The sequence below is a fragment of the Sabethes cyaneus genome, chromosome 2, assembly GCF_943734655.1.
Source record: "Sabethes cyaneus chromosome 2, idSabCyanKW18_F2, whole genome shotgun sequence".
Lineage (NCBI taxonomy): Eukaryota > Metazoa > Arthropoda > Insecta > Diptera > Culicidae > Sabethes > Sabethes cyaneus.
Genome location: NC_071354.1, coordinates 58,373,697 through 58,399,121, shown reverse-complemented (window position 1 = coordinate 58,399,121; position 25,425 = coordinate 58,373,697). Strand labels below are relative to the sequence as shown.

The 25,425-nt window shown below is 40.1% G+C and overlaps 1 protein-coding gene across 1 annotated transcript; it reads left to right on the top strand.

The window, feature by feature from the left end:
- Window positions 1–8,550: 8,550 nt before the first annotated feature.
- On the top strand, window positions 8,551–8,962 carry LOC128735466 (mediator of RNA polymerase II transcription subunit 15-like). The gene is made up of 3 exons (XM_053829949.1): window positions 8,551–8,609; window positions 8,678–8,817; window positions 8,871–8,962. The coding sequence occupies exons 1-3, from the start codon at window positions 8,551–8,553 to the stop codon at window positions 8,960–8,962; spliced, it is 291 nt and encodes a 96-aa protein (XP_053685924.1).
- The last annotated feature ends 16,463 nt before the right edge of the window (window positions 8,963–25,425 follow it).

Sequence of the window (25,425 nt, the reverse complement as noted above, 5' to 3'; positions counted from 1 at the left end):
TTCGTTTGAAGTAGCGTGGCAACCGGAAGTACAGTGTGTGAAATATGGTAAAAGATTGTAAATCATGATAATTGAATGCCAACTTGACGTTAACAGCTGAACATGATGGCTGATAGAGTTGGTCCCACTGTGGAAAGCCAATGTCAAAGAAAATTCAGTATCGAAAGCATAAATTAACCTTGCTTCACGCCAAGTTTGATACAAATTGGTGGTCATTAGCGACGGTAAGCTGAACGATGAAAAACAAACCGTTGCTATTTCGAATTTCAGCTACTTTCCAGGTGTAATAATAATCTGCAAGCGATCACCCAAGTGGGTACAAGCCGAAGCCTCCGACAGAAAATCTGTTCAACTTGATTAACTACATCGTCAATCAATATCAGCACCACCATTGCTCTCATCAGCAGCAGCCACAGCAACAACATCATCAACATCATCATCATTTTCGTTTTCTTCACGCCAACGTGTTCATCAAAATATGCTAACCAATCGGGCGGAAAGTGAGTAAAAATGTAAAACTGGCAGAAATCCAGTCCCCCTAGTGCACTGCAGACGCCGTGGCCCCGGCCCCGGCTCCGGCCGCCCGGCACTTGCGGGAAGGCGTTAATTGAAACAATTTATACACACAGAGAAAGAGAGGAACACAAAAAAATCATATACACAAAGTTGCGCAATTTATATCGCACCGCAATCCGCCGTCAGCATCATCGGCAGCATCCACAACAAATCGATTAATGGTTGATTGATCATCTGTTCGTTTACGCACGTCAGCCGCTCCTTCACTGCCTTCACGCGAAACCCTCCGTCTCCTATCAAAACGGCCGGCCCCAAAACGGTGGCCGATCGGTAGCAGCACGGTAGGTCGTACGACGGTGAGAGGCTCTGGCTGGCTGTACGGTGCGATGTTGCTGTAATTCCCCCAATAATGGCTGGCCAGTCTTTGTACCTTTAATTATCAACGGTTGCTTCCCGGGACGGTTACCGTGGCCACCCGCAGCTGCCGGGTGCGTACGGCTTTGGTTGCCACGGTCCGCCATCCGGCTTTGATATCGGCGCGGGTGTGTGGGCGTCATACCTACCTACTTTTTTCTTTCGTTTTCCTCCGGTACAATTCTGTGATTGATTGCGTGCTCGTTGAGTGAGATAATTTGGCTTGTGCTGATGGATTTATTTTTCAATTTGGACATCTAATAATGCTGTGCGACTTTTGCTGTATTGAATAATATTTCAGATACTCATTTAAAAGTGACATTTCCGCAAATGTACATATGCCGAATGATTGTGTTTCTCTGCGGGACTAAAGAATAAGAAAATAAACGCCGTACTTTACGACCAATCAAGATTCCAGGCAGGCTACTGATGCTTGATGAAGTAAAACCAACGAGTGTTACTGTATCAGTAACCATTCACAGAATTTTTTACCACAACGACCATCATTTAGATCGACTGTAATATGTCCTCTTATTATTTAGTGCCATGTTGTATGTCAAGTGGGTATTCATCCCAATCTGCTTGGGATCAGAACACCAAATATCAAGAGCTTCAGGCAACTTCTCATCACCACTTATAGCTTAGTGTCCGATGCAATTACCTACTGCTGATCGATGAAGAAGAACCGACGAGTGTAGCTGTGTCAACCTCTCTCCGCGGTAGTAAATGGTGAATGCCAATAATAATATTCGTATATTTTAATCATAGCCACCAGCAGACTGTTGATAGTCGATAAAAAGGAACCAGAAAGTTTTTTATTAAAAAATCAATTTGACCAAACCTCGTGATTTTAATCATGAGCTTGAAATGCGGTCAGGCATATATTAATATTTTTTAAAACGATGGTTCTACAATTGATGAAGGGACGGAAGGGAAAGTAATGAAGAGGAATTTTTTTGGGAATGGAGGGGAAAGAGTGCGTCCAGCGAAGGAAAAGAGAGAGTCCAGTGCCTCTGTGGTTCATAGGTACACGGGTACCAACGAGCCACATGCCCTGGCGGGTGTTGTGGGTTCAAATCTGGTTATAATCTCTGATTATAGCTTGGTTCGACCCATGCACCTTCCAGCATTGGACAAAAGGTAGGAGTCACAACGACAACTTGTTTAGCGTAGGTACCTATTACCCTCCTTCATTTCCACTCTTTCCCCTCCATTCCCAAAAAATCCTTCTTCATTACTTTCCCTTCCGTTCCTTCATCAATTGTAGAACCATCGTTTAAAAAATATTAAAAAATCAAATTGTTTTTCTTTTTGAAGTTTAATTAGAACCACGCCACAAAAAAAATTCAACCAAGCTTTCGGTTGATCGAGTCTGTACAGATAGGACTGCCGTTTGACTCAAATTCTCAAATAACAACAAATTCTGTGTTGCAAATTCCAAAATCAAAGTAGAGGCATCATTCTGCATATACACATCTACAAAATGAAAAGTGTTTAGGTTTTGCATCTTTACAAGAAATGGGTGTAATTCGAGTCGACCAAATGCTTCAGAGTGGTGTTTGACAGTTCTAATTTTGGCAGCCGGATCAAATTTATTTCAATCATGTTGTCAATAATTTCTCACTTTTGTATAATTCTATCTTGCTGTTCATAAATTACTCCAAACATTTCTTCTTCTTTTTCTGCTTCTTCTTCTTCTTCTTCAGCATCCCAGCAAACATTTTCGTACGTATATCAAAGTAACAAATATGATATATGTACCGATATATATCTGGAAAAATCGCATTCGATGCACGAAACCAGCATATGCGTACTGTTTTGGAGGCGATATACGTACTGGAAATTATATGAAAACAATTCACATTCATAAGTATTTGAATACGATGAAATCCGACTCAACCTGATTAGTTCCATAATGCTATACAATTCTATGACGAAAATCGTATGTGAATCAGTTACTATCATTTTGTACGAATATATGTAAACTAGAGTGCGCTTTATTAAGCTTTATGTACGATTTCGAGTTTGTTAAGCGATATTTAAGATGATTTTTACACATTATTATTCGATTTGTGGTTTGCTGGGATAGAGCCAGGGTGGCTAGTGCTGTCTCAAGCATTCAACTCGGTCTTGGGCCACTCGTCGCCAATTTCCTAGTCGTCTCAGAAGTCGCAAATCGCTTTCGACCTGGTCGAGCCATCGTGTGCGTTGGCCCCCCCTCGTTCCTGGTGCCAGTGGGGTTGTTGGAGAGGACTATTTTCGTCGCACTGTCGTCCTTACGACGTGTACAGCCCACCATAGCCTGCTAACAGTCGCTAGATGTACGATGGGAGTCTCCCCAAGCAGTGCCGTGATTCATACGCCTTCGCCACTCTCTGCTTGCAGTTTGTACTCCGCCAAATATCGTCCGCAACACTTTCCGCTCGAACACGGCAAGGGCGCGTATGTCCTCCGCGAGCAGCGTCACAGCTTCAAGTTCATAGAGAACTACCGGTCTAATAAGGGTTTTGTACATTGTTAGCTTCGTGCGGCGGCGTACGCTTCCTAATCGTAGCGTTTTACGAAGGGCAAAGTATACCCAATTTCCTGCTTGGATGCGCAGCTGGATCTCCTCACTAGTGTTGTTGTCCGCAATCACCAGCGTTCCCAAATACACGAACTCCTCTACCACTTCTATTTCGTCGCCGTCAACGGTTACCGTCCATGGGAGACGCACGTTTGTTTCCTTTAAGCCTCTTCCTTTCAAGTATTTAGTCTTCGACGCATTTATTATTAGCCAATTTCTCCTAGACTCCGCTTTCAGTCTAGCGAAGATTGCCTCCGCCGTCGCAAAGTTCCTGGCTATGATATCGAAGTCATCTGCAAAGCCTAGAAGTTGGCTACCCTTGGTAAAAATCGTGCCCCACGTTTCGATGGCCGCTCGTCGGATCACTCCCTCAAGAGCGATGCTGAACAGCATGCAGGATAAACCGTCACCTTGTCTCAACCCTCGCCGCGTCTCGAAGGGACTCGAGAGTGTTCCAGAGATGCGTACGAAACACATCACTCAATCAAATGTAGCTCTGATCAGTGGCGTCAGTTTGTCCGGAAAACCGTATTCGTGCATTATCTGCCATAGCTTGTCTCGATCGACTGTATCGTATGCTGCTTTGAAATCAATAAAGATGTGATCCGTGGGCACGTTGTACTCCCGAAATTTCTGCAATATCTGTCGGATAGTAAAAATTTGGTCCGTAGTTGCGCGAGCTCCCATGAAACCCATCTGATTATTCCCTACGAAACCTTGTGCTTTCGGTGACATCCGGCGTAACAGGATCTAGGAGAGTACCTTGTAGGCGGCGTTTACCAGCGTAATAGCGCGATAATTGTAGCAGTCTAACCGATCATCCTTTTTGTAGACGGGACAAACCACTCCTTCCATCCATTCCTCCGGTAGCTTTTCCTCCTCCCAAATCCTCGAAATAACCCAGTGCAGAGCCTTTGCTAGCGTTTCTCCGCCATGTTTGTAAAGCTCTGCCGGTAGGCGGTTCTTCCCAGCGGCTTTATTAATCTTCATCAGCCCGATTTCTTGTTTGACTTCTTGGAGATCAGGTGCCAGGACATTACTATCTTCCATAGGCGCTCCTAGGTTAATTTCCGTTCCGCCTCCTTCTGCGACTTCGCCATTGAGGTGTTCATCGCAGAACTACTTCCATCTGTCGACCACGTATTTTGTATATGTGGGCGGTGTCTATTTTGGCCCACTCCATTTGATTTTGCCGTGGTGGGCTAAATTAAAGAGCGCGTAACGCATGGGCAAAAATATCTCATTCACCCTACGGGGGCATCCATAAAGTACGTCACACTTATAGGGGGAGGAGGGGTTGACCTAATCGTGACGATTTGTGACGTAGGGGGGAGGGTGGTATGAAGTTATGTGACGTCACATGAAACAAATCATGAATATTGTTCAAGCTACGAACCCTACAACTGACATACACTGTCGTGCCCAGACTGGGATTGTAACACGAGCCGCACCTTCTCTATAAGATTTATTTCAAAACAAAATATTTTATTAATGCGTATCCCGAAACTGCGAAGAATTTAATTTATTTGCTCAGCATATTTGAGGAGAGTAAATTAATTACATAGAAATAGATCCAGTTACAAGTTCAATTCACTTTCAGTCTGATTTCAGGGCCAATTCCAAGTCAACTTTGGTGTCTAATTGCATGTTACCAGTTCAATTCCTAGCCCAATTCAAATCCATTTACAAAACCAATTTCAAGTTTAATTTTTAATCCAATTTAAGTCAAATTTAAGTTAAGTCAAATTCAAATTCGATTTCTAGTTTAAATCGAAGTAACGTTTTAAGATTAAATTAGTCTCAATTCAAGTCCAATATTTCATCCAACTTCAGTCTACTTTCAAGTTTAATTTTATGTCTGGTTGAATGAGATAAAAGTCAAAGCTATTTTCACAATAAAATTGGACAATAGTGATATTTAAGATTAATTTTACCCTGGTACATTGTTCTCCCAAAAGGGGGATGGTGTAACGTACGATTACTCGAATTAAAACAATAACTGAGATAATTTGATTATCCCTGCATATTTCAATATCCTTACCCTGATGATATACGTACAGTTACACTTCTCATTCACGCACATCTTTGCAATAAAAAAACTTATCTGTAGCTATGTTGATTAACTATCGGAAAATAAAAAGTGAACAAAAACGTTTTGGTCAATTCCGGTGTAGCCTTTTCCGGAATTCAATTTTCTTCCAGTAGCAGCAGCGTGAAAGAGCAAAATACATTAGGTTCCCCTAAGTTACGTCAATATTGGGTAACAATATTAGAATATTTCTATGATATCTAAGCAATGGGCGGAAAACCGGAAAGAAGTGGGGTTGCAAAGCTGCTTCGAAAGAAGGAACATCTGCTAAGAAACGTCAATATCAGAAAACGCTAGAATTTCGCTAAAAAGTATGTTTCTCTCCCTACTAGCTTTTGGAAGACAATCGTTTGGACTGACGAGAGCAAGTTTGAACTGAAAAACGCCAAGAGACGTCAGCGAACATAACAAAAGGAGACTGCAAAATCCACTTATCAAGATAGCGACGCGTTTGGTTGGGTTATCGACCTCTTCCTACATTCTTTGTAGGAAGAGGTTATGTGCCTCTTCCTACATTCTTTGTCCAGCGCCTCTATGGTTCAAAGGTACAAGTACCAGCGAACCACATGCCCTGGCGGGGGTTGTGGGTTCGAATCCGGTTATAATCTTAGATTATAGCTTGGTTCGACTCATGCACCTTCCAGCATTGGACAAAAGGTAGGAGTCAAAATGACTACTTGTCAAGCGTAGCTACCAATATCCCCCACCCCCTTTCCTTTCTGCTCTTCACCTCCTTTACCAAAAATTTTCATTTCTTTCCCCTACCGTCCCTTCATCAATTGTAGAACCATCGTTTCAAAAATTTTAATATATCTGTATGACCGCATTTCAAGGCCAAGACTAAAAGCTTGAGATTAGTCTAGTTAGACTACACCGTTTAAAATCAAAGCATTATTTACTAAAATGCAGATTTTCTAAAATAGATTTCTATAGGTATAGGGTAGATGCTCCATTAGTCGCGTAGCTAAGCACAATGTTACTTCTTTTTTCTTGTTTATTGAGGTATATGCTTCAATTCATACTAGTGGGATATAAATTTATCAAACAAAAGGTATTTATCACAAGGCAAGACAATTGCTTTCGTTGTACGAGAAGCTTTATAAAGAAAAAAATAAATTTTCCGGTTCACTTATAGTGTATGTAAATAAATTTTTGTAAATAATTTTTTGTCTGTCTGCCGGTTTGTCTGACGGTATGTTCCTTATAGAATCGAAAACTACTGAGCCGATCGGCGTGAAAATTTGTAGGGGTTTTTGGCGCCGGGAAAGGTTCTTATGATAGTTAGAGACCCTCCCCCCCTAGGAGGGGGGAGGGGGGCTACCATACAAATGAAACACAAATTTCTGCATAACTCGAGAACTAATCAAGCAAATGGAACAAAATTTGGCATGTGGGTGTTTTTGGAGACAAGAATTTTTTCTATGGTGAATTAGGACCGCTCCCCTTTTTAGGATGGGGCTCCCATACAAATGAAATGCAAATTTTCTCTGGAGACAATTTTAGATTTTAGCTTTCAGATAATTTATTTCCAAATCCGGATCGAAACGTTGGCGTAAAAGGCAAGTAGAACATTTACTATAATTTAATGACTGAACGGCCAAAATCCCAATCATTCGATAATTTATTTCTATATGTCGAAAAAAAATCAACAAAATCGGTCCTGTATCAGTGCTGTAATTTTTCGACTGGAAATTCAAACGCCGAAAACTTTTTTACCTCAGTGTAAAGAATCACCTGCCTCCCAGATGGCTTCGAGGTATGACGTTGGCCTAATAAGCCAGTCGTCGTATGTTCGAATCTCGACTGGGAGAGGCTGTTAGAGTCAATAGGATCGTAGCAACTGGCCCTGCAATTGTCCTGCACTCTAATAGCTGGCTGCAAAGTCTATCGTATAAAAAACAGAAGGTCAAGTTTCGATAACGGAATGTAGCACCTAGGCTTTGCTTTGCTAAAGGATCACGTTAGACAGAATGCTTTTTCGCTCTCATTTATATTTGTTTTCTCTCAACTGCTTGCATCTGTTTCACTTACACATAAAACCGTATGAACATAGCTGTCATTCACATATACCCAGATAACACAAGATCGTAATTGAAAGTCCACATTAAGTCGTGTGCATGTCAATTTTACATTGGAATTGCATAATGATTAGAGTATGTCAAAGCGAAGTGTACAATAAGTTGTTTTGTAGTCGTGCGTGTCGTCAGATACAACTTATGGCTGTGGATCATAAAGCAGCATAGATGATTGTAATATTTAGTTATATCTAAATTTTATATTGAGGAGTACTAAGTTGCGTGTTGAAAAAATTGTTGTATAGAATGCAAGATAGAATTATCAATTTTTCTGCACGTATATTGCCTCCACTTTGGTACTTATATGTTCTTATGTGGCCTGAAATATAACTTTTTTGTGCGAATATGACTTTGTATCTCTCAGTTGCAACCGATAGACAAACCAAATTGTTTGCAGGGTATTGAGCAGTGATTCACACATGATATCAATATGATTAAGATGCTGTTGATATTGAAATATCAATATCATCGAGATGCTGTCAATATCATGAATGTCTCATATTAAATGCTGAAAAATTATTGTATGATTCAATTTCATCTGCATCTTAGTGATATTGATTTTGAAAGCACCATTTAATACCAGAACCCAGTAAATGAACTTGTCACTACAAAAATAATTTTGATGGATTGAACTGACAATAAATCTTCACTCGGGTACAGCGCGTTCTTTGCTTTTTCGGTTGATATGAATCTGTGTAACGCCCGTAACACCCGGCTCGTGCTTTTGTGTATGTTTCGTGCGGTCTAGCTGTCAAAGTAGTCAGCTCTGTAGAAATTTTTTTAGTCTTTGCCTTCGCTGTTCACTTCATCAGGCTTCTAAAATTAGTTTTAAAGTAATTCCCTTTGATCATTGCTAGTAGTGTTGCGATACAAAGCAGCAATATATCGAAATGGTTGATGTTAATTCTTGGAAATCACCAAACTTCCGACAAAGCATGGCAAACAAGATGTAAGACATTATGAGTGTTGGGCTTGCCAAGCTGTAATCTTTTGAGTGCCTTCATTTTTATTTTACAGCAATGAAGCTATCCAGCAATCCGGGTTAACACTTAGCGAAAATGGTCTTGAAATGGAAAATGACTGTTTCACTAGAGCCCGCACCAAAGACGAATACCTTGGCTATGTCGCTCGTTTGATTGTTCACTTCCGCGGAATGAGTAAATTTTTTCTTTAACCTTTTCACACAAAATTAGTGATTTTATCATTCAAGATTCGAAGAAAAATCCAGAAAATGTGGCAGGCTCAAATCAAGACGGAGACAACCCTGGCCAGCAGGGCGGTATGCCGGATCCTGCTTCATAAATTCACATCGTTCATGGTATTACGGGCGGTCTCATCCCTGGTCTAACGAGACGATCTTCCTAAGCTTGAATTTTGATTATGAGAAACTTTGAATTCTGTTGAACACCTGTCGTAGTCTGTCAAAGAATGTAGCGTCAAAGATATGCTGTTCTGCAAACACATTACTTGACGAGGCACAAAACAGGTTTGGTAAACCGTTTAATAAATTTCTTCAACCTTAAAAAAAGAGGCATAAATATAAACATGTGAAAAACAAAATCGATGAAATTACCTCATCAAGCCGAAGGTTACCAGGACACCAGTGCGTTTCACTGGCTGCCAAACCACACAGCCATGCCTACTAAATTGGACACTAAAAGATCAACTATGCGCGGTAAAGTTGAAAGCCACCATCGGAACAACTAAGTCTTACCCTATGACGCAATAAATTGTACAGTGCACGAAGGTAGAAAGCATTTTAAATTGTAATAAACCACTAAAGGCAGACAGCTGAAAAGCTAAACCAACATGGCATTAAATTATAGGTCAAAGAATAAGTATCTTAATTTACAGAGAAAAGGATTATCATTGTTTAATTGAAATATGAAACAGCAGACTGCTCACCGGCACTGTTCGGTCAAATTCCGTTAGTTAAGCCCATAAACTGAGCACACATACCCAAGGATCATCCCGCTAGTCGGTCAACCGATTTCATCGGGTAATTACTGACATAACCCAGTACGAGAGCTAGAGCCGCCGCGCCGTTGCGCTGATGTGTAGGCCATTCGCAGACCTGACCTGACCAAACATCCAAACATGGTGGAACTTTAATGGATGAACTCCATTACTCAACCTCACTTGGTTACGGTCAGCAGTTGTAGTACTACTACTCGTCTATGGTGGCAGGCATGAGATGCACGATGATGATGCCAATGGTCATGATGATGATGATGATGATGATGATAATAATGATGACGACGGTTTCTCGAGATGTGACGAAGCGAACACGTTGTCGGAATTTCGGACCCGGCCACCATGCCGCTACCGGCCGGTTTTGCAGACAGGCTGCTGGCCATTCTGTGCGGTAACAGGTTTTTTGTTCGAATGCGGTACGTAAATTGCGCAAAAGTTATTTAAAGATTTCTTTACGATTCTCTTGTCAGTGTGGTGTCATCTGCAGGTTAAAGGCAGTTATTCCGCTTGTTTTTAACGGAGCAAGCATGCGATCGATTGTGGAGGCAAAACCCGCGCGAAGGGTCACGTTTAGCGAACACAGGCTATTGAACACAGAGCATAAAGCCTAGCGGCATGCTGCAGGCCGGTAGGCCTTGTAAAAATCACTTTCACTGCAAAGCTCATGGAAATCGTTACGCTTATGAGATACACCAAACGTTTCATCATCTAAAGCCCAGTGGTTTTCACTTTTCAATACCATTTTAGTAACCACAATTTGACGCATGGACGGTCGAACCAACGTGGTTAAGGCGATCTATTGCCGGTGCCGAGTCGGTAAGTCAGCAACCGGACCGAGCCGGCAATCTGCTTGTAATAATATGTAGGTATAGCGATATAAAAAAAGCAGCTGAGCAATTCATTTGGGAGCTTTTCAACCAAAAATCACAAGCATCATCGCGTTATTGCATGCATTCATGGTTCGTTATTTATAATCGATCCCTGCGGCTTGCCATCATCGATCGTGTCGATATATTCATGTTGATGATTTTCTCAATGTTTCTCCGTCCGTTAACATTGAGCGATAACTCACGAATTGTGAAACGAAAATTTGCAGAAAACACACACCCATACGCATTCAGCCGAACGCACGCCGATTTTTGCTGCTATAGATATCGTGAGACCTTATTGCCCTCTTTACTGCTTGATAAATTAATGAGCTTGAACATTGAAAACTATTCTTTGAGTTTCGTTTTTACAATCGAAGTTGAAAGTTACTTAGGAAATGAACGTCGTTAAAGATGCATTGCATTCTATTTATGTTCCGGAAATGGTTTTTAACAACCCCTTATAGCAGCGAAATCGACTTAACATCAACAGACTAAAGGGCGTACTTGGTAAGAAAAGTTCCCTCTGACAACTTTCAAGAAAAATGAGTTGATTTTATACAAATTCATACAATGAGCGATGTCAATGAAAAAATTCAAATCCTAAGTAAATAACGACTAAATCTACATTAAAGGAAAAATTACATAAAATTTAAAATTTAATGATGTACGCAGAATGACTTAATTCTCTTTCCCGTGCCTTCAACAACAAGCCCTCTGGTTTGGCTATCAATAGATGTGCACCAGACGAATGTTTGAAGAAAATTTTGATCCCGTTTCGACAAAAACATCATACAGATAGACAATACATATTTTGGCTGGATAGAGCAATATCTCATAACGCCATAAAAACACAATCGTTCCTGAATACCCATTCGATCCCATTTGTACCCAAAAACCACGACCCGACAAATCTGTCTCAGTGCGCATACTCGAAGATTTCTTCGGGATTTTGAGTTCCTTGGCGTACAAAAATAACTGGAGAGCCACGAATTGCAAACAGTTGATTGGTAGAATCAAGAGATGCATTCGTAAAGTTGACATAACGGCCGTACAACGCTCCTGTTCGGACATCAAACGGAAGCTTCGCCGATCAGCCGATTACGGACCGTTTTCAAGTGTAGACTAACTTTTTTTCAACAATGGATAATGTATCTTTAATTTCGGTAAATTAGATCTTCTTCATCTATCTTTGTCTTTTTTTGACAGCTTGAGAAAAAAATTCCAAAATTTTAGTTGCCATCCGTTATTTCTATTTTGGTATATTCCGCATCCTACAGAGAAAAACTATCACTCCGATTCAGTGGACATCTTTCTGATCCAGTTAAGGTAACATCCGGGGTTCCGCAGGACTCCCATTTAGGTCCTTTGCTTTTCATTTTATTTGTTAATGATATTACCTTTGTGTTGAATCGTCTCAAAGTATTGATTTATGCCGATGATATGAAATTATACATGGAAATTGCTACTCAATTAGACATTCTAGTATTCCAACAAGAGATCGACATTTTTTACAACTGGTGCATCAAGAGTCTTCTTGATCTGAATATTAAAAAATGCAGCATCATTTCATATACAAGAAAACATACACTAAATGACTCCAACTGTACTCTTGGAGAACAATATGTATGATATGATATAGTAAAGTAAGAGATTTAGGAGTGATTCTTGACTCAAAATTGACATTCGTAGACCATTTTAACGCGATTGTTAACAAGGCTAATAACATGCTAGTTTTATTAAAAGATTTAGCTACCACTTCAAGGACCCTTATACTATAAAAACTTTATACGTTACATAAGTAAGATCCATTTTAGAATACTGTAGTGTAGTTTGGTCTTCTTACCAAGAAGTGCATTCCAGTCGTATCGAATCTGTACAAAAACAATTTTTATTATATGCACTCAGAAAGCTGGGTTGAAGTTCATTTCCTCTTCCACCTTATGAATCTCGTTGCATGCTCATCAACATCGAAACACTTAAAAAAAGAAGAGAGATTGCTATGCTTCTGTTTGTAAATAATATAGTTTCACAACGTATAAATTCCGAAAATATACTAGAAAACCTTAACTTCTATGCACCGGTGAGTAATTTTCGCTGAAACGGGGCCACTACTGACACGAGGTCTTCAAATATTAGAACTTTTGCGCTTAATTGGTTGAAAATGGTTAAAAAATAAGAAATAAGTTCTATCTCTCCTCTTTACAAAACCGTGCCGTTTGTAGTTTGTTTCATAGCAAATTTTGGAAATATCTCAATAATTTTATGATAACTGTGAACCTTGCTACAAATAACTGGTTGTTTTACTCAGTTAATGCCATTGCACACCTAATTTTATGAATGTTTCTAGTATCATTTTTCCTCAGCTTTCCAATGGTGGTTAAAATGAAAATCGGTTGAGGGGCTCATGGTAAAAAAGGTGATTGTTTGATAAAATCCAATATGGCGACCAAATCCAAGATGGCCGCCAAAAAAAATTTTACTCCTTTTGAAAGCCCTATTCTTCTTTACAGAACCTGGCTATTTGTTAGTTATTTCATAGCAAATTTATGAAATGTCACATGATGTAAATCTCAAGGTTTGCTCAAAATTCAACTTTTTTTGAACTAGTTAGACCCCTTGGCGCACGACGGGTCCACTATTTCGAGGTATCAAAAAGGTAATTCTTATTTTTTAACCATTTTCAACCAATTAAGCGCAAAAGTTCCAATTTTTGAAGACCACGTGTCAGTAGTGGCCCTGTTTCAGCGAGAATTACTCCGGTGCGTTCGTTAAGAACACGTAACATCTTTATGTTAAACAACAGATTATGCTAGAAACGGTCCTATTAATAGAATAATGATCATTTACAATAAATGCTTTGAAACCATTGACGTAACTATGTCACGAATCATGCTTAAAAAGACGTGCACTAGAATTGCATGATTTAAAGGCCTGCAACAGACTGCCAACTATGGATTGAATTGAATTAAAATAAAACAATTTAAGTAAAATATTAATTAAACTTTAGGGTAAAAATGTAATCTACATAGTTTGACGAAATAAATAAATTCTTACTAATATAATACACCACCAAGATTGGGATCCAGTCTCAAATCAAATTTTAAATCCAATTTCAAGTCAAAAAACAATCCAAATAATATTTCACGTATGTTTTAATTTCATGCCCTCTTTCCTGTACCTATTTCTAATTTCAAGTGCACTTTTAAGATCAGTTTTAAGCCTAACTTCCAGTTTAATTTGAAGTAAAGCTGCTAATTTAAATTCGTTTAAGGTTAAGTCTAATTTCATGCCAGCTTCAAAGAAAATACCACGTTTAATTTTCAGTTCAGTTTTGAGTCCAATTGAAATTCAATTTGAAACAAAGCTTTAAATCTAAATTGGTGAAAATGGAGTCCAATTGCGTGTCAAATTTTATGCCACTTTGAAGTCCAATTTCAAGTTCAATGACAAGTAAAATTTAATGTTCAATTTTCAGTAAATCCTCAAGTTCAATTTTAAATTCAATTTCAGTTCCTATTTAATTCCAGTTTCAAGCTCAATTTTAAGATCTATTTCAAGTTCAATTTCAAGTTTAATTCAAAACCCAATTTCAGTCCCCATTCCAAGTCCAATTCGAGTTCAAAACTAAATTCTATTTCACGTCTAGGGTGATATATGTATTTTGGACAGGCGTTACGCGTACGCTATTTTGGACATTTACGGCAAAATCAAATGAAAATGTCCAAAATAGCGTACGCGTAACGTCTGGCCAAAATACATAAATCACCTTATAACGGGTGGCAACTAAAATTTTGTAATTTTTTCGAGGCCCTATGCACAACAACAAACCAGCTTAGAGAGAAATGAGAGTGTGTATGTGTTAGCTCTCTCTCTCTCCTCTTTCTGCCCTTATTTCTTGTTTTGTTTATGCTAGTAGCCAAGTTTTGCTCAAAATGGCGTCAAAACAAGAAGCATTTCATGAGCGCGTTGCACACTTTTACGAATTGCACAGAAATCTAGGCAAAAAACATACGGTGCAACATTTTAAAAGTGAAAATGTTGCGGCTTCGACCAGCCAAAATTATGGACTTCGTTCTTTTGCTCGTGCCTTCCACAACAAGGATTTCGTTAGCCAATGCGGGATGCCGCAAAAAAGTTCAACTGGCACCAGTAGATCTACAAAACATTCACGAGAGTCGGAATTAAGATGCCGAAAGAAGACAAGAGCCCCGGAATACACTGAGGAATAGATTTCGATGCTGCTGAAATCCCAATGCCGCTGGTTGATAAGAAAAATTATTCCGGAAAATGCTTTGTTTTAGACGACGAAAGTTACTTCCCTCTTTCGTAGACGCACATCCCCGGGAATGATCGATAATATTCCATGGATAGCTCTGCTGCATCTCCGAACATAAGATACAAGTTTAAACATAAGTTTGAAGTGAACACAATATCGGTACTGTTTCAATAATTCGGACAGCTCTTTAAAAACATCAACTTTAAAATCTGGACCTGGTGATTTCATTGGGTCTAAAGAGCTAAGTGTCCATTTCATCTAAGCCTCCGTAAACAAATGGCGTGCAAGCTGAGCCGAGTCGTTTGGCACATTATGTAACGACCCATTCCAAAGCAGCGAGGCCTAATCTCATCCACTCAGCATTTGAGAAAAAGAAAAAAACTTCAGAAAGAATGGAAATCATGCAAATATTTCTGAACAGCCAATTGTGTTGTACACAGCTAGAGATTCTTCACTAGCATTTTGCAAACATTTTCCTCTAGTGGTCACCAAGGGGGCGAGCTCCTCCCCCCCCACGGATTTGCGGGCCCAAACGGCTTTGGTTTGCATCTCCTGATTCATATTATTGTATTATTATACAATATTATTGCAGGCGGTGATCAGAGATCCCAAATACAGCCACGTAGCCAGAAGGGGGGCCCGGGGGCCCAATTTTGATTTTAACTGTTTTATATGCATATTTTTTCGTTTAGAACTACAATACATTAAACGTATTGTAATGTATTATATTTATAAGCAGTAAGATATGTATATAATGTATTAGGAGCCAAGATAGGGCTCCTGGCCCCCACCTCTGGCTACGTGGCTGCCCAAATATATGAACTCATCAATCACTTTCAGTGCATACCCATCAATAGTCACTGTCCGTGGCAGGCGAACGTTAATTTATTTGGATCCTGCTCATGTTATATACACAGAGAACAGATTAATAGACTCGAAGAAAGTTATCGATTTTTTGTATGTAAAATCTGCCTGTGGCGCCCTCCAAAAATAGTTTGACAAACGCATAAAAATTACTTTGTGCTGGAGTTACATTGTAGCAATGGCAGCGACATCAAATTTTAGTTTGCCACTTACAGCTCGAGGGGTGCTCCATCGTAGAATTACTCGTTGATTAAATAAAAACCTTTTACACACTTCTCGTCAATTACCTGGCAGTCTGTTCTCTCCGTTACTCCGGAGGATCGTTCCTCTCGTTTCGATGACCGCTCGCCATATTACACCTTCAATAACGGTGATGAATAACATACATCCCCTTGCCACGATCCTCGCGATTTGATGGGATCCGACATTACTCGCTCCAGGGTAGCTTTGGTCAGCTGCGTCAGTTTATCCGGAAACCCGCTCTCGTGCATTATCTGCAATAGCTGTTCGCGCTCGACAAAATCATATACTGTCCTGAAAACCACGAAATGACGAGTGGGTACGTTGTACTCCTGACATTTTTGGAGGAATTGTGGGCAGGTTTCCCTCCTTGTCCCTATTAGGCATCAGTGTGTGTCCTTTACGAGACTGGTTCACCATTTAATACAACTTGCGCGTCTTCTTTCACAATTGCCGAATATTAAACCGTGCATGGTGGCTTTGTCGAGACGTATAAAGAGTCGATAATTTTGAGCGAACAGGTACTGCTAGAACGTACAACGTACCCACGCATCATATTTTCGTGGATTTCAGGGCAGCATACGATACAGTTGAACGAGAACAGCTATGGAAGATAATGCACGAGTACGGTTTTCCGGACAAACTGAAGCGGCTGATTAAAGCTACTCTGGAGACACTCTCGAGACCTTTCGAATCACGCAGAGGTTTGCGGCAAGGGGATGGACTGTCCTGTATGTTATTCAGTATCGCCATTGAAGGTGTGATCCGGCGAGCGGTCATTGAAACGAGAGGAATGATCTTCAACAAGAGTAGCCAGCTCCTTGCCTTCGCAGACGACCTCGACATCATTACTAGAAACCTTGGGGCGACGGAGACAATCTACGCCAGACTAAAAACGGAGGATAGGGCTACAAATCAATGCGTCGAAAACCAAATATATAGTAGGAAGAGGCTCTAGAGAAAGCAACGTTTGCCTCCCACGGACAGTGACTACCGATAGTGATGAACTGGAAGTGGTTGATGAGTTATCTGGGATCTCTGGTCTCTGGTCGTATATCTGGGATCTCTGGTCACCGCCAACAATAATACGAGTAAGGAGATCCAACGACGCATTCAAGCTGGAAATCGAGCCTACTTTTCCCTCCGCAAGATGCTTTGATCTGGGAGCATGCGCCGCCACACATAGCTGACGATGTACAAAACTCTAGTCATACCGGTAGTCCTCTACGGACTTGAGACAGTAACTTTGCTTACGGAGGACGTACGTGCATTAGCCGTATTTGAACGAAAGGTGTTGCGGACTATTTTTGGCGGAGTCCAAACGGAAAGCGGAGAGTGGCGGAGGCTTATGAATCACGAGCTACAGGCACTGCTTGGAGAGATTCCCATCGTACACCTGGCGAAAGTTGGGAGACTACAGTGGGCCCGCCACATCGCAAGGATGCCGGACGACTGTGCAGTGAAATTCGTTCTGTTCAAGAACCCGGTGCAGAATGCACCGCTTAAGCAAAACATCATTTTGCAGAGCAACGGCGTGTTTGTGCCACGTTTTTCAACTTCTAGAAGGCTTTGGGATCTTTTTACACTTACTCCTGGTGAAATTTCCTAAGAAAAACCAGTATGTTTTGTTATTTTTGACGATTTTTGGCAAGAGTCAAAATCATTATGTGGGGCAGAACGCCAAAGCCCGTGGACAAAACGCACCAAGTTTGCCCAGCTAGGCGTTAAACGTAACCAGAAAATTTACATGAACTCCTAAAACTAGGCTGCCGAAATGGCGGAAGCGTTCGTTATAGCGTTTGTTACATACGCTTGTTTGCTGGGATATAATGGGTTCATATTTTAAAATAATTGGCAATAAAATTTAATCATCTGCTTTTCTCCAATTGATGTGTGATGAAATATTGTAAGTTAAACAATGTACAATTAGGTCTAATGCAAATTCTAAGTCCTATACAATACATAATATTGCTACATTTTTAATAAATAGTCCGAAACAAAAGATGTACTGCATTTTAAAAATATTTTATAACTGTTCGATCCCGCTGTGATGCATTCTACCCCTGTTTTGTATTTTGAAGTTTTTTGCAATATATGTGAAAAATATGGCTAGTTAACCCATTATGACCCAGCGTATGATATATCATACCTCGTCTTCAAAACCTGTTTACTGCTGAATTTCAACAGTTAGCATTGTTAATATATCACTACAAGAGAGATAAGACATCAATCTGATGTGTGTGTGATATTATTTGTCAGTTTTTGTCATTTCATCTGTATTTTCAACAGTGCAAAGTTGGGACAAATGGCGGAAAAAAAGTTGAAAAAATGGCGAAAAAATGTTTGTCTCCAAAACGCATGAAAAAGTCTACATTTAGTGACGAAACATTACCTGACATGTAAATTAGTGTTTATATGTAAAGTCTATCACAAAATTTGATAAGAAATCTGTAAAAAACTTTGTAATTTGTTGGTTTGAAACTGAGCCTATAAAATATTTAACCTGCGATATTTTGGCCTTGAAAGCATTCCAAATGACGATTTTGCGTTTCCCGACACATTCGAGCCATTATATAATAGATTACAGAGTTTCACTTCATTTGGTCCAAATTTAGGTATACCCGGGTCATAATGGGTTAATGCCGTTTTTGTGATGAATCATCGAGTATGACAGTATATCAATTAGATAGACTGTATTTATTATGAAATTTGCATACCGACTAGTGGTAAAAGCTTAAGAGAAAACCGTGATTTCTTACATGTGGAATGAGATCGCGGATAATCGTTTGATTTTATTGGATGTGGACAGTCTTCCCCTACAATATACTGCAGTGAAAAGAAATTGACAAACGTTCCATTGTATTGAATATCAGTAACCTTCCCGGAAATGTTCCTCAAACCTATGAATACTTACGTCAGAACGAGTTCAGAACTGGACATAAAATCCAAAATTTTAAAACTTATATTTAACTACACAATTTCTAGAACGTTGTTTTTCGCATGCATTTAATTTTATCAACCTCACGATAATTTCACTTAATTCGACTTGTAAACAAAAACTTCCCCAGCTTACGTGATAAGTTTTATATTGCAACACAGCATAGAAAAGGGCAACGAATCTATTCATCGCATGTTGGGTCCAGAATGGCCGCTTCATGTATCTGGTTCGCATGTTTCATCGAACCTGGGAAGTGGAAGTTCAAACGCCCTCTTCGCTAAACCATGCAATAATATTGACATTATGAAATTACCGGTGGAAACGACGGAAAGAATCGACGGCGAGGCGAAGAGCAATTACTTCATAGAAGAGAGCAGGAAAAAAGTGCAAACACTTCATCTTTTTTTTCTGCGCCACTAAAGATAGCACACTTACAGCTAGCTGTTGATGTTGGCATGAATGCGTCTTCAAAAGTCCTACCTTGAAAAGAAGTGATCGCTGAGCAGGCTGAGCAAACCTGCGGCCATATGCCTCGAAATGGTGGCGGAAACGAACACATTTCAAAGGCCATTCGCCATCATCCATCAGTGCAAGCAGAAAAATAAATAAATGGTAAAGTTCATCCCACTTGCTACTTGAAGCGCCTCGCAAAATTTGTTTTCAGGCTTTTTATAATACTTGCATATTGTTTTTTCCTCTTCCGAGTTTGGGGAAAGTAACTATACAATCTAGAAAAGAGGTCTGTAAGCGTTGTAGTGAATCGGCTTGAAATAATGAAGCGAAGATTCTTGATAAGAAATTGCAACAACATTATGTGCTTGAAAATTCATAAAATTCGGACAAAAAAACTTTGCATTCATTCAACCGCTCATCAACCAAAATAAGTTTGAAGCAGATTTAATCATAATTGCGGGAAAAATTTATTCGGAAGTGTTGCTTTCATGACATCCATCATTGTATCAAATAAACCGTTTCTCGCTCATTAAAAATAATCATTCACATTCGTACGCATGTGGGAATCATCAGAGCTGAGTAAGCATAAACATCAGCATAATTATTAACATCTCAGTTCACCAGACTTGGCATTTCGTTGAAGCACTTTTGAGTATTTCCCCCCGAAAAAAAAAGTTTCGCAGATATTTACAACGATAATAAACTACAACTTCGCCGTCCTCCAGAAGCCCAGATGCCGCTATGGGAATGGAAAATATTACACCCTTTCCCAGCCGGTAACAGATATTCCAACTTTCGAGTGGTTATTTCAGCAGCAGACAAAGTAATTGCAATTGATGAAAGCGGAAAACTAGCGGGAGTTCGAAGTTTCGGTAGAACTTTTCAATTGCAGAGGTGGAAAATGGCCACTCACTTAGGCTGCCCGATCCTACGCCGTTCAATCGAGTGCAGCAGCATGGTATGGTAATGCAACCGGTCGGTGGCGTAGCAAGGATACGAAGCTAATGTTAAATTGATTGCCATCAGGTAGACCATGGACATAAACCATCTGCATTAATGAAGGAAAAGTCTACCGGCAGAGGAGTGTTCTTTTAGAAAAAGTGCGCCTCTGATCTCAGAATCGCATACCGCAAACGCAATGCCTGGAATTAATCGAAGTGGAATGCGCCGGAAGAATTATGCTAACGATATCGTTCGCAGATGAAAAAATCGATGGAATAGTTGGAATGGAAAATGGAAACTTACGAGCCGGCCAATCATTAGAGCATCTTCATCATCGTTCGCGCCTCGAATCCGGACAACCCCGTGCGGGCTGTTCTGCTAAGCGTTCGACGTTGTCGCTGGGCGTCATAAAACAGAAGCGGAACGGAATTGAAAATGACAAGGACCGTCGATCGTAAATAAATATGCATCGACAATACGTTCCAGCCGGGATCCCATTATCGCAAGCAGTACTCGTCGATTCGATGCAACCAACCGTCTCAACCGAGTCCTATTATCGTATTTCGAAAACCCGAACCGGCCTCAGAAGATGCGTTTTGATTTGAACCTAGCAGAAATAACGGCCAGCATAATGACTGAAGATTCCAACCGAAACATGGCACGACGCTTGTGGTCGTTATTATTAAAATAATAATTGCAATTAGCGAGCGGGAAATAATTATTGCGATTATTATCCAACTCATTTACTCCTGCTTGGAATGTTCAAAGAGCAGCGTGCAGCGAGGATACTTCGAGCAGGAGACATAGATGGAACGGTGAGCAGGCAGAAAAGACAAAAAGCGCTAAACGATACCATTTTGTTGTGAGCTTACCGAAGCAATTTCACTGTCATTGTTTTTTATGAGCTTAATCACGCGGAACACTTGTTTCTTGCTGTTGTAAAAAGGCCGTCCGTACTGGTATGGCATGGGTGGTCGTTTGGTTGCTGGCTCCGAGAGCATGCTCCGAATGAAGCCCATTGCGTTATTGCGTGCTTATTTCAGATAGGTACCTCTGCAATTAAAATGGGACAACCGTAAATTGTCTCGAATAGCAATAACTGCTAGGAGTAATCGGTAGAGTAAATTATTAGTACTATTGCAGAACTAACAGCAACAACTATAATGTCAATTTCAACATTTTTTAAACACTCATTTTTCGATTTTATGCAGGAAGCTAAACCCATGTAACCGCATATGCAGCGGAAAGAAAAAGTTTATGCTTTTATGAGATCGAGATAAGAAGAATTTAGCACAATAGCTGACCATAATATTAGAAAAAAAAAAACTACAGGATCAAAGATGATTCGTATCATCTCAAACGTGATTCATTTTGTATTTGTTTCTGATTCAATGGGCGCAAAAGAAAAGAAACCAAGAGATGTCTTGTGTCACGGGCAATAAAACTAGACAAACCAAAGAGATTGAAGAAAGAACATAGCGATTAGTTCATCGTCTGTCATTGTCTGTTCCATTGAATAATGGAGATAGTTGGTTTCGAATTCACAACTGTTTGCTTCTGGCGCTAATGGACATTAAATCATCCATATACCTACTTGCGCCAGAAGTAAGTTCAAAAGTGATTTTAAAATCAGCTATCTTCAACGATCCATGGTATGTGTGTTTACCGCTGCTTGTTTTTGTCAAATTTCGATTCACTCATTGGCATTGGTTGCATTCAGTGATTCATAGTCCTTTTTATGTCAAAGTCAGGACTCGACATCATCGAAACAAATAAAAGAAATTGATTTTCTTTTATACCTTCGCTTCGCTTCATATTTGGAGCGACTTGTTTCATTTGTTGAAAGAACCTTTCAAGCAATTTTGAATTGAAGTTGGTGATAATTTCAAATGACGGCCATTGTAAGTCAGGGACGATTTTTCGATGTTGACTATGCTAACTACAATTGTTTACATTGACAATTGACGTTACATTGTAGGAAATGCTACTCAATTTCCATTCATTTGTATTCAAAGCTGCCAGTTTTACTCTCGTTAAGGATCCCTAATCTTTTCTTTCATTTTTCTTTTTTTCTATTATGTTCAGTCTCAGTTTTTCTTCTCTTCCGTTCTGTTCAGTTTGCTCGTTTTCCCCTGTTTCTCTTCCGTTTTAATCTTTTTCACTTTTTTTTCTCTTTTTATGTCCTGTTTTCCCACCCAATCTATCATGTTTATCCTTTCGTTTTTCTTGTTTTCAATTCAATTTCTCCAGCTTGTCACGTTTTGTTTGTTTTATCCTTTGCCTTGTTTGGTTATATATGTATTTTTGAAATACGTAAATATTCGGGAGAACCGACTTCTCAGAATAAAAATTTTATCGTTAAAAGATTAGAAATTGGTTTGTCAACCTGTCAATGTCAAGAAAAAAAGTAGAAAGTTTTGTGTCTCAAGAAACAGAAGTAGGCTTGGCGTAGGACTACGAATGTATACAGTTCCTCCCGATACTACAGACTTTCTATAGGTTTCGTATAAAGATACTAAATTTGAACCTTTATTAGGTCGAAGTGTATGCTACAGTTTATTATTGGTAACTGCACTTAACAAGTAGTCGTTATGAATCCTACCTTTTGCGCAATTCTGGAAGGTGCATGGGGCGAACCAAGCTATAATCTAAGATTATAAGCGGATTTGAGCCCACAACACCCGCCAGGGCATGTGGCTTGCTGGTACCGTGTACCTATGAACCGCAGAGGCGCTGGACAAAAGGAGACTGCAAAATCCTCCTTATTAAGGTAGCGACGTATCTGGTTGGGTTATTTTTAGACACACAAATTGTGCCTCTTCCTCCGTCTACTGTAGAAACCACTGAGCGAGAAGTTTTAGTCTAACTTGTTTTTACTGTTAGGACCAAGGTGAGTTAAAATAGGTGATCTAGTTTTCACAGTTTGCAGAACAGAAGTGCGTGGAACGAGTGGTTAGCAACCATCTACGTTGTTTATACATTCAACAGTTTCCGCTTTGAAAATTTTGGTGATCGTCAAGGGTAACCCAGCGAGGGTGAAAAACAAATTTGAACTTCAGCAAACCTCTCTTGACTAACCGTGGGCAGGACGACGACACTATGCAGGCCCTTACGGCAAGCAGAGATGCCATATTTAATTGTGTTTTTTGTTGGAAAAATCTGGCCATCTGTACAGCGAGGAAAAATATCTATGCAAAAATCTGTCTAATGTAAAACAATGAGAGTGAAAGAGACGGAGTCATTTTGCTGACTATTTCCGTCTCTTTCACTCTCATGTAAAAGTTCAAAAATCTGTTTAATCTATGTAATTGGCAAAAATCTGTGTTCTATGCATATAGATACTGTACAGGCGATTTCTTTCATATATCTGTTAAACACAGAAAAATTGTACATGTGGCAACCCTGCTTGCAGGGTATTGCGCTTGACGCTGTTCGTCTGTCAGCGTGTTAGCCGATTCGCCGATAGCGTGATTCTCAGCGCGGGTTTTCGGAGAAAAGCTCCGTTCCTATGAAATAGACCAAACTCGTATTTTTAGTCTTTGACCTTTAAATGCGGTCAGGTATTAACATTAATATTTTATTGAAACGGTGGTTCTACAATTGATGGATTGATGGATACAGCAATGAATTTTTTTTGGGTGGAGAGGAAAGGGCGGGAAGGTGGGGGGGGTATACACATTCATATACATCTTTACATCTTGTCTGGTGCCAAAACCAGGTATCTGATAGGATGTCATAAGAGGCTTATCGATAACTAAAAACAGGCCCTTGACAGGGCGTCATACTTTCGTAGCAAATGGGTTGTATTCTCAGTCACCTCACTGGCCGACTGCTGGACTACTCGATTGCTCAACTGGTTGTCTAGACTGCTCGACTGGACTGGTCGATTTGATTGCTAGACTGGGCTGTTCAACTAACTGCTCGACTGTACTGTTCGATTCGACTGCTCGACTTAACTGCTTGATTGGACAGATCGACTTGACTGATTGACTAAACAGCTCGAGTGGACTATTCGACTTAACTGCTCGATTCGACTGCTTGACACATTTGCTCGACCCGACTGCTCGACTGAACTGCACGATTGAATTGCTCGACTGGACTGTTCGATTCGACTGCTCGACTGGACTGCTTAACTGGACAGCACCTGGAAAATCCTCAACTCTCTCATTATGAATGATGAGACTTACGTCAAGGCAGACTTCCGGCTGCTTCCGGGGCTACTGTACTTCACCGCCCAGCACAAGTTTGATGTTCCGAGGAAGTAAGGATGCAAAAACTTTCATAGTTTGCCAAGAAATACATGATTTAGCCAAGAAATACATCATGTGACAAACGGAGTGCGCCGTTCGTGACTACCGGGACTGTAAACGGACAGCTCTACCTCAAAGAGTGTCTACAGAAGCGTCTGCTTCCTCTGTCGAAGCAACACGAGGGCCCTACGATCTTCTGGCCAGATCTACCTTCGTGCCAGTATCAAAAGATGTATTGCAGTGGTAGGAAGCCAACAAAGTCACTTTCGTACCCAAGGACATGAATGCCTCCAATTAGGTATGTGCGAGATTTCGAATAATTTCGTACAATTTCGCCTAATCCGAGATTTCGCGAAATTTTGCGAAATTCTAGTTTCGCGAAATCTTAAAAATATTTCGTTGAATTTCGTCAAATTTTATTCGAAATTTCGCGAAATCGAATTATAAATTTCGTCATTTGCGAGATTTCGCGAAATTTCGAACCGATTTTAGAAGTTGCAAGATTTCTCAAGCAACTTATCAAAAGGTCCAATATAACCATGAGAGATCCTCTTCGCCTTTGCTCTCTTCATCTTATTACGGAGAAATAAATGCATCTGTATTGCATCAATCGGTTACTGGCATCATTAGCTAACAAATCCTCAAGAAATATTACGTTGAAATACGTTTATGCGCCGTGATAATCAGAAGAGAGGGACATTGAAGAGAATCTCTCATTGTTAGATTGGACCTTTGATAAGTTGCCTGATATTTGTTTTAATTGTGTGCATCGTATTTATGTTTGTATTCTCTTCACAGTCACCAAAGCTCGGCAACCTTAATTGAACATGAAATATCAACACAAAAATAGGGTCCTACTACGTAAGTCACGTCGAGCAACTCGACTCGACTCAGTCGTTGTCGAGTATCGAGTACGAGGAGAACGGTTTGCATAGCAGCTCAATGCACCACCAAAATAA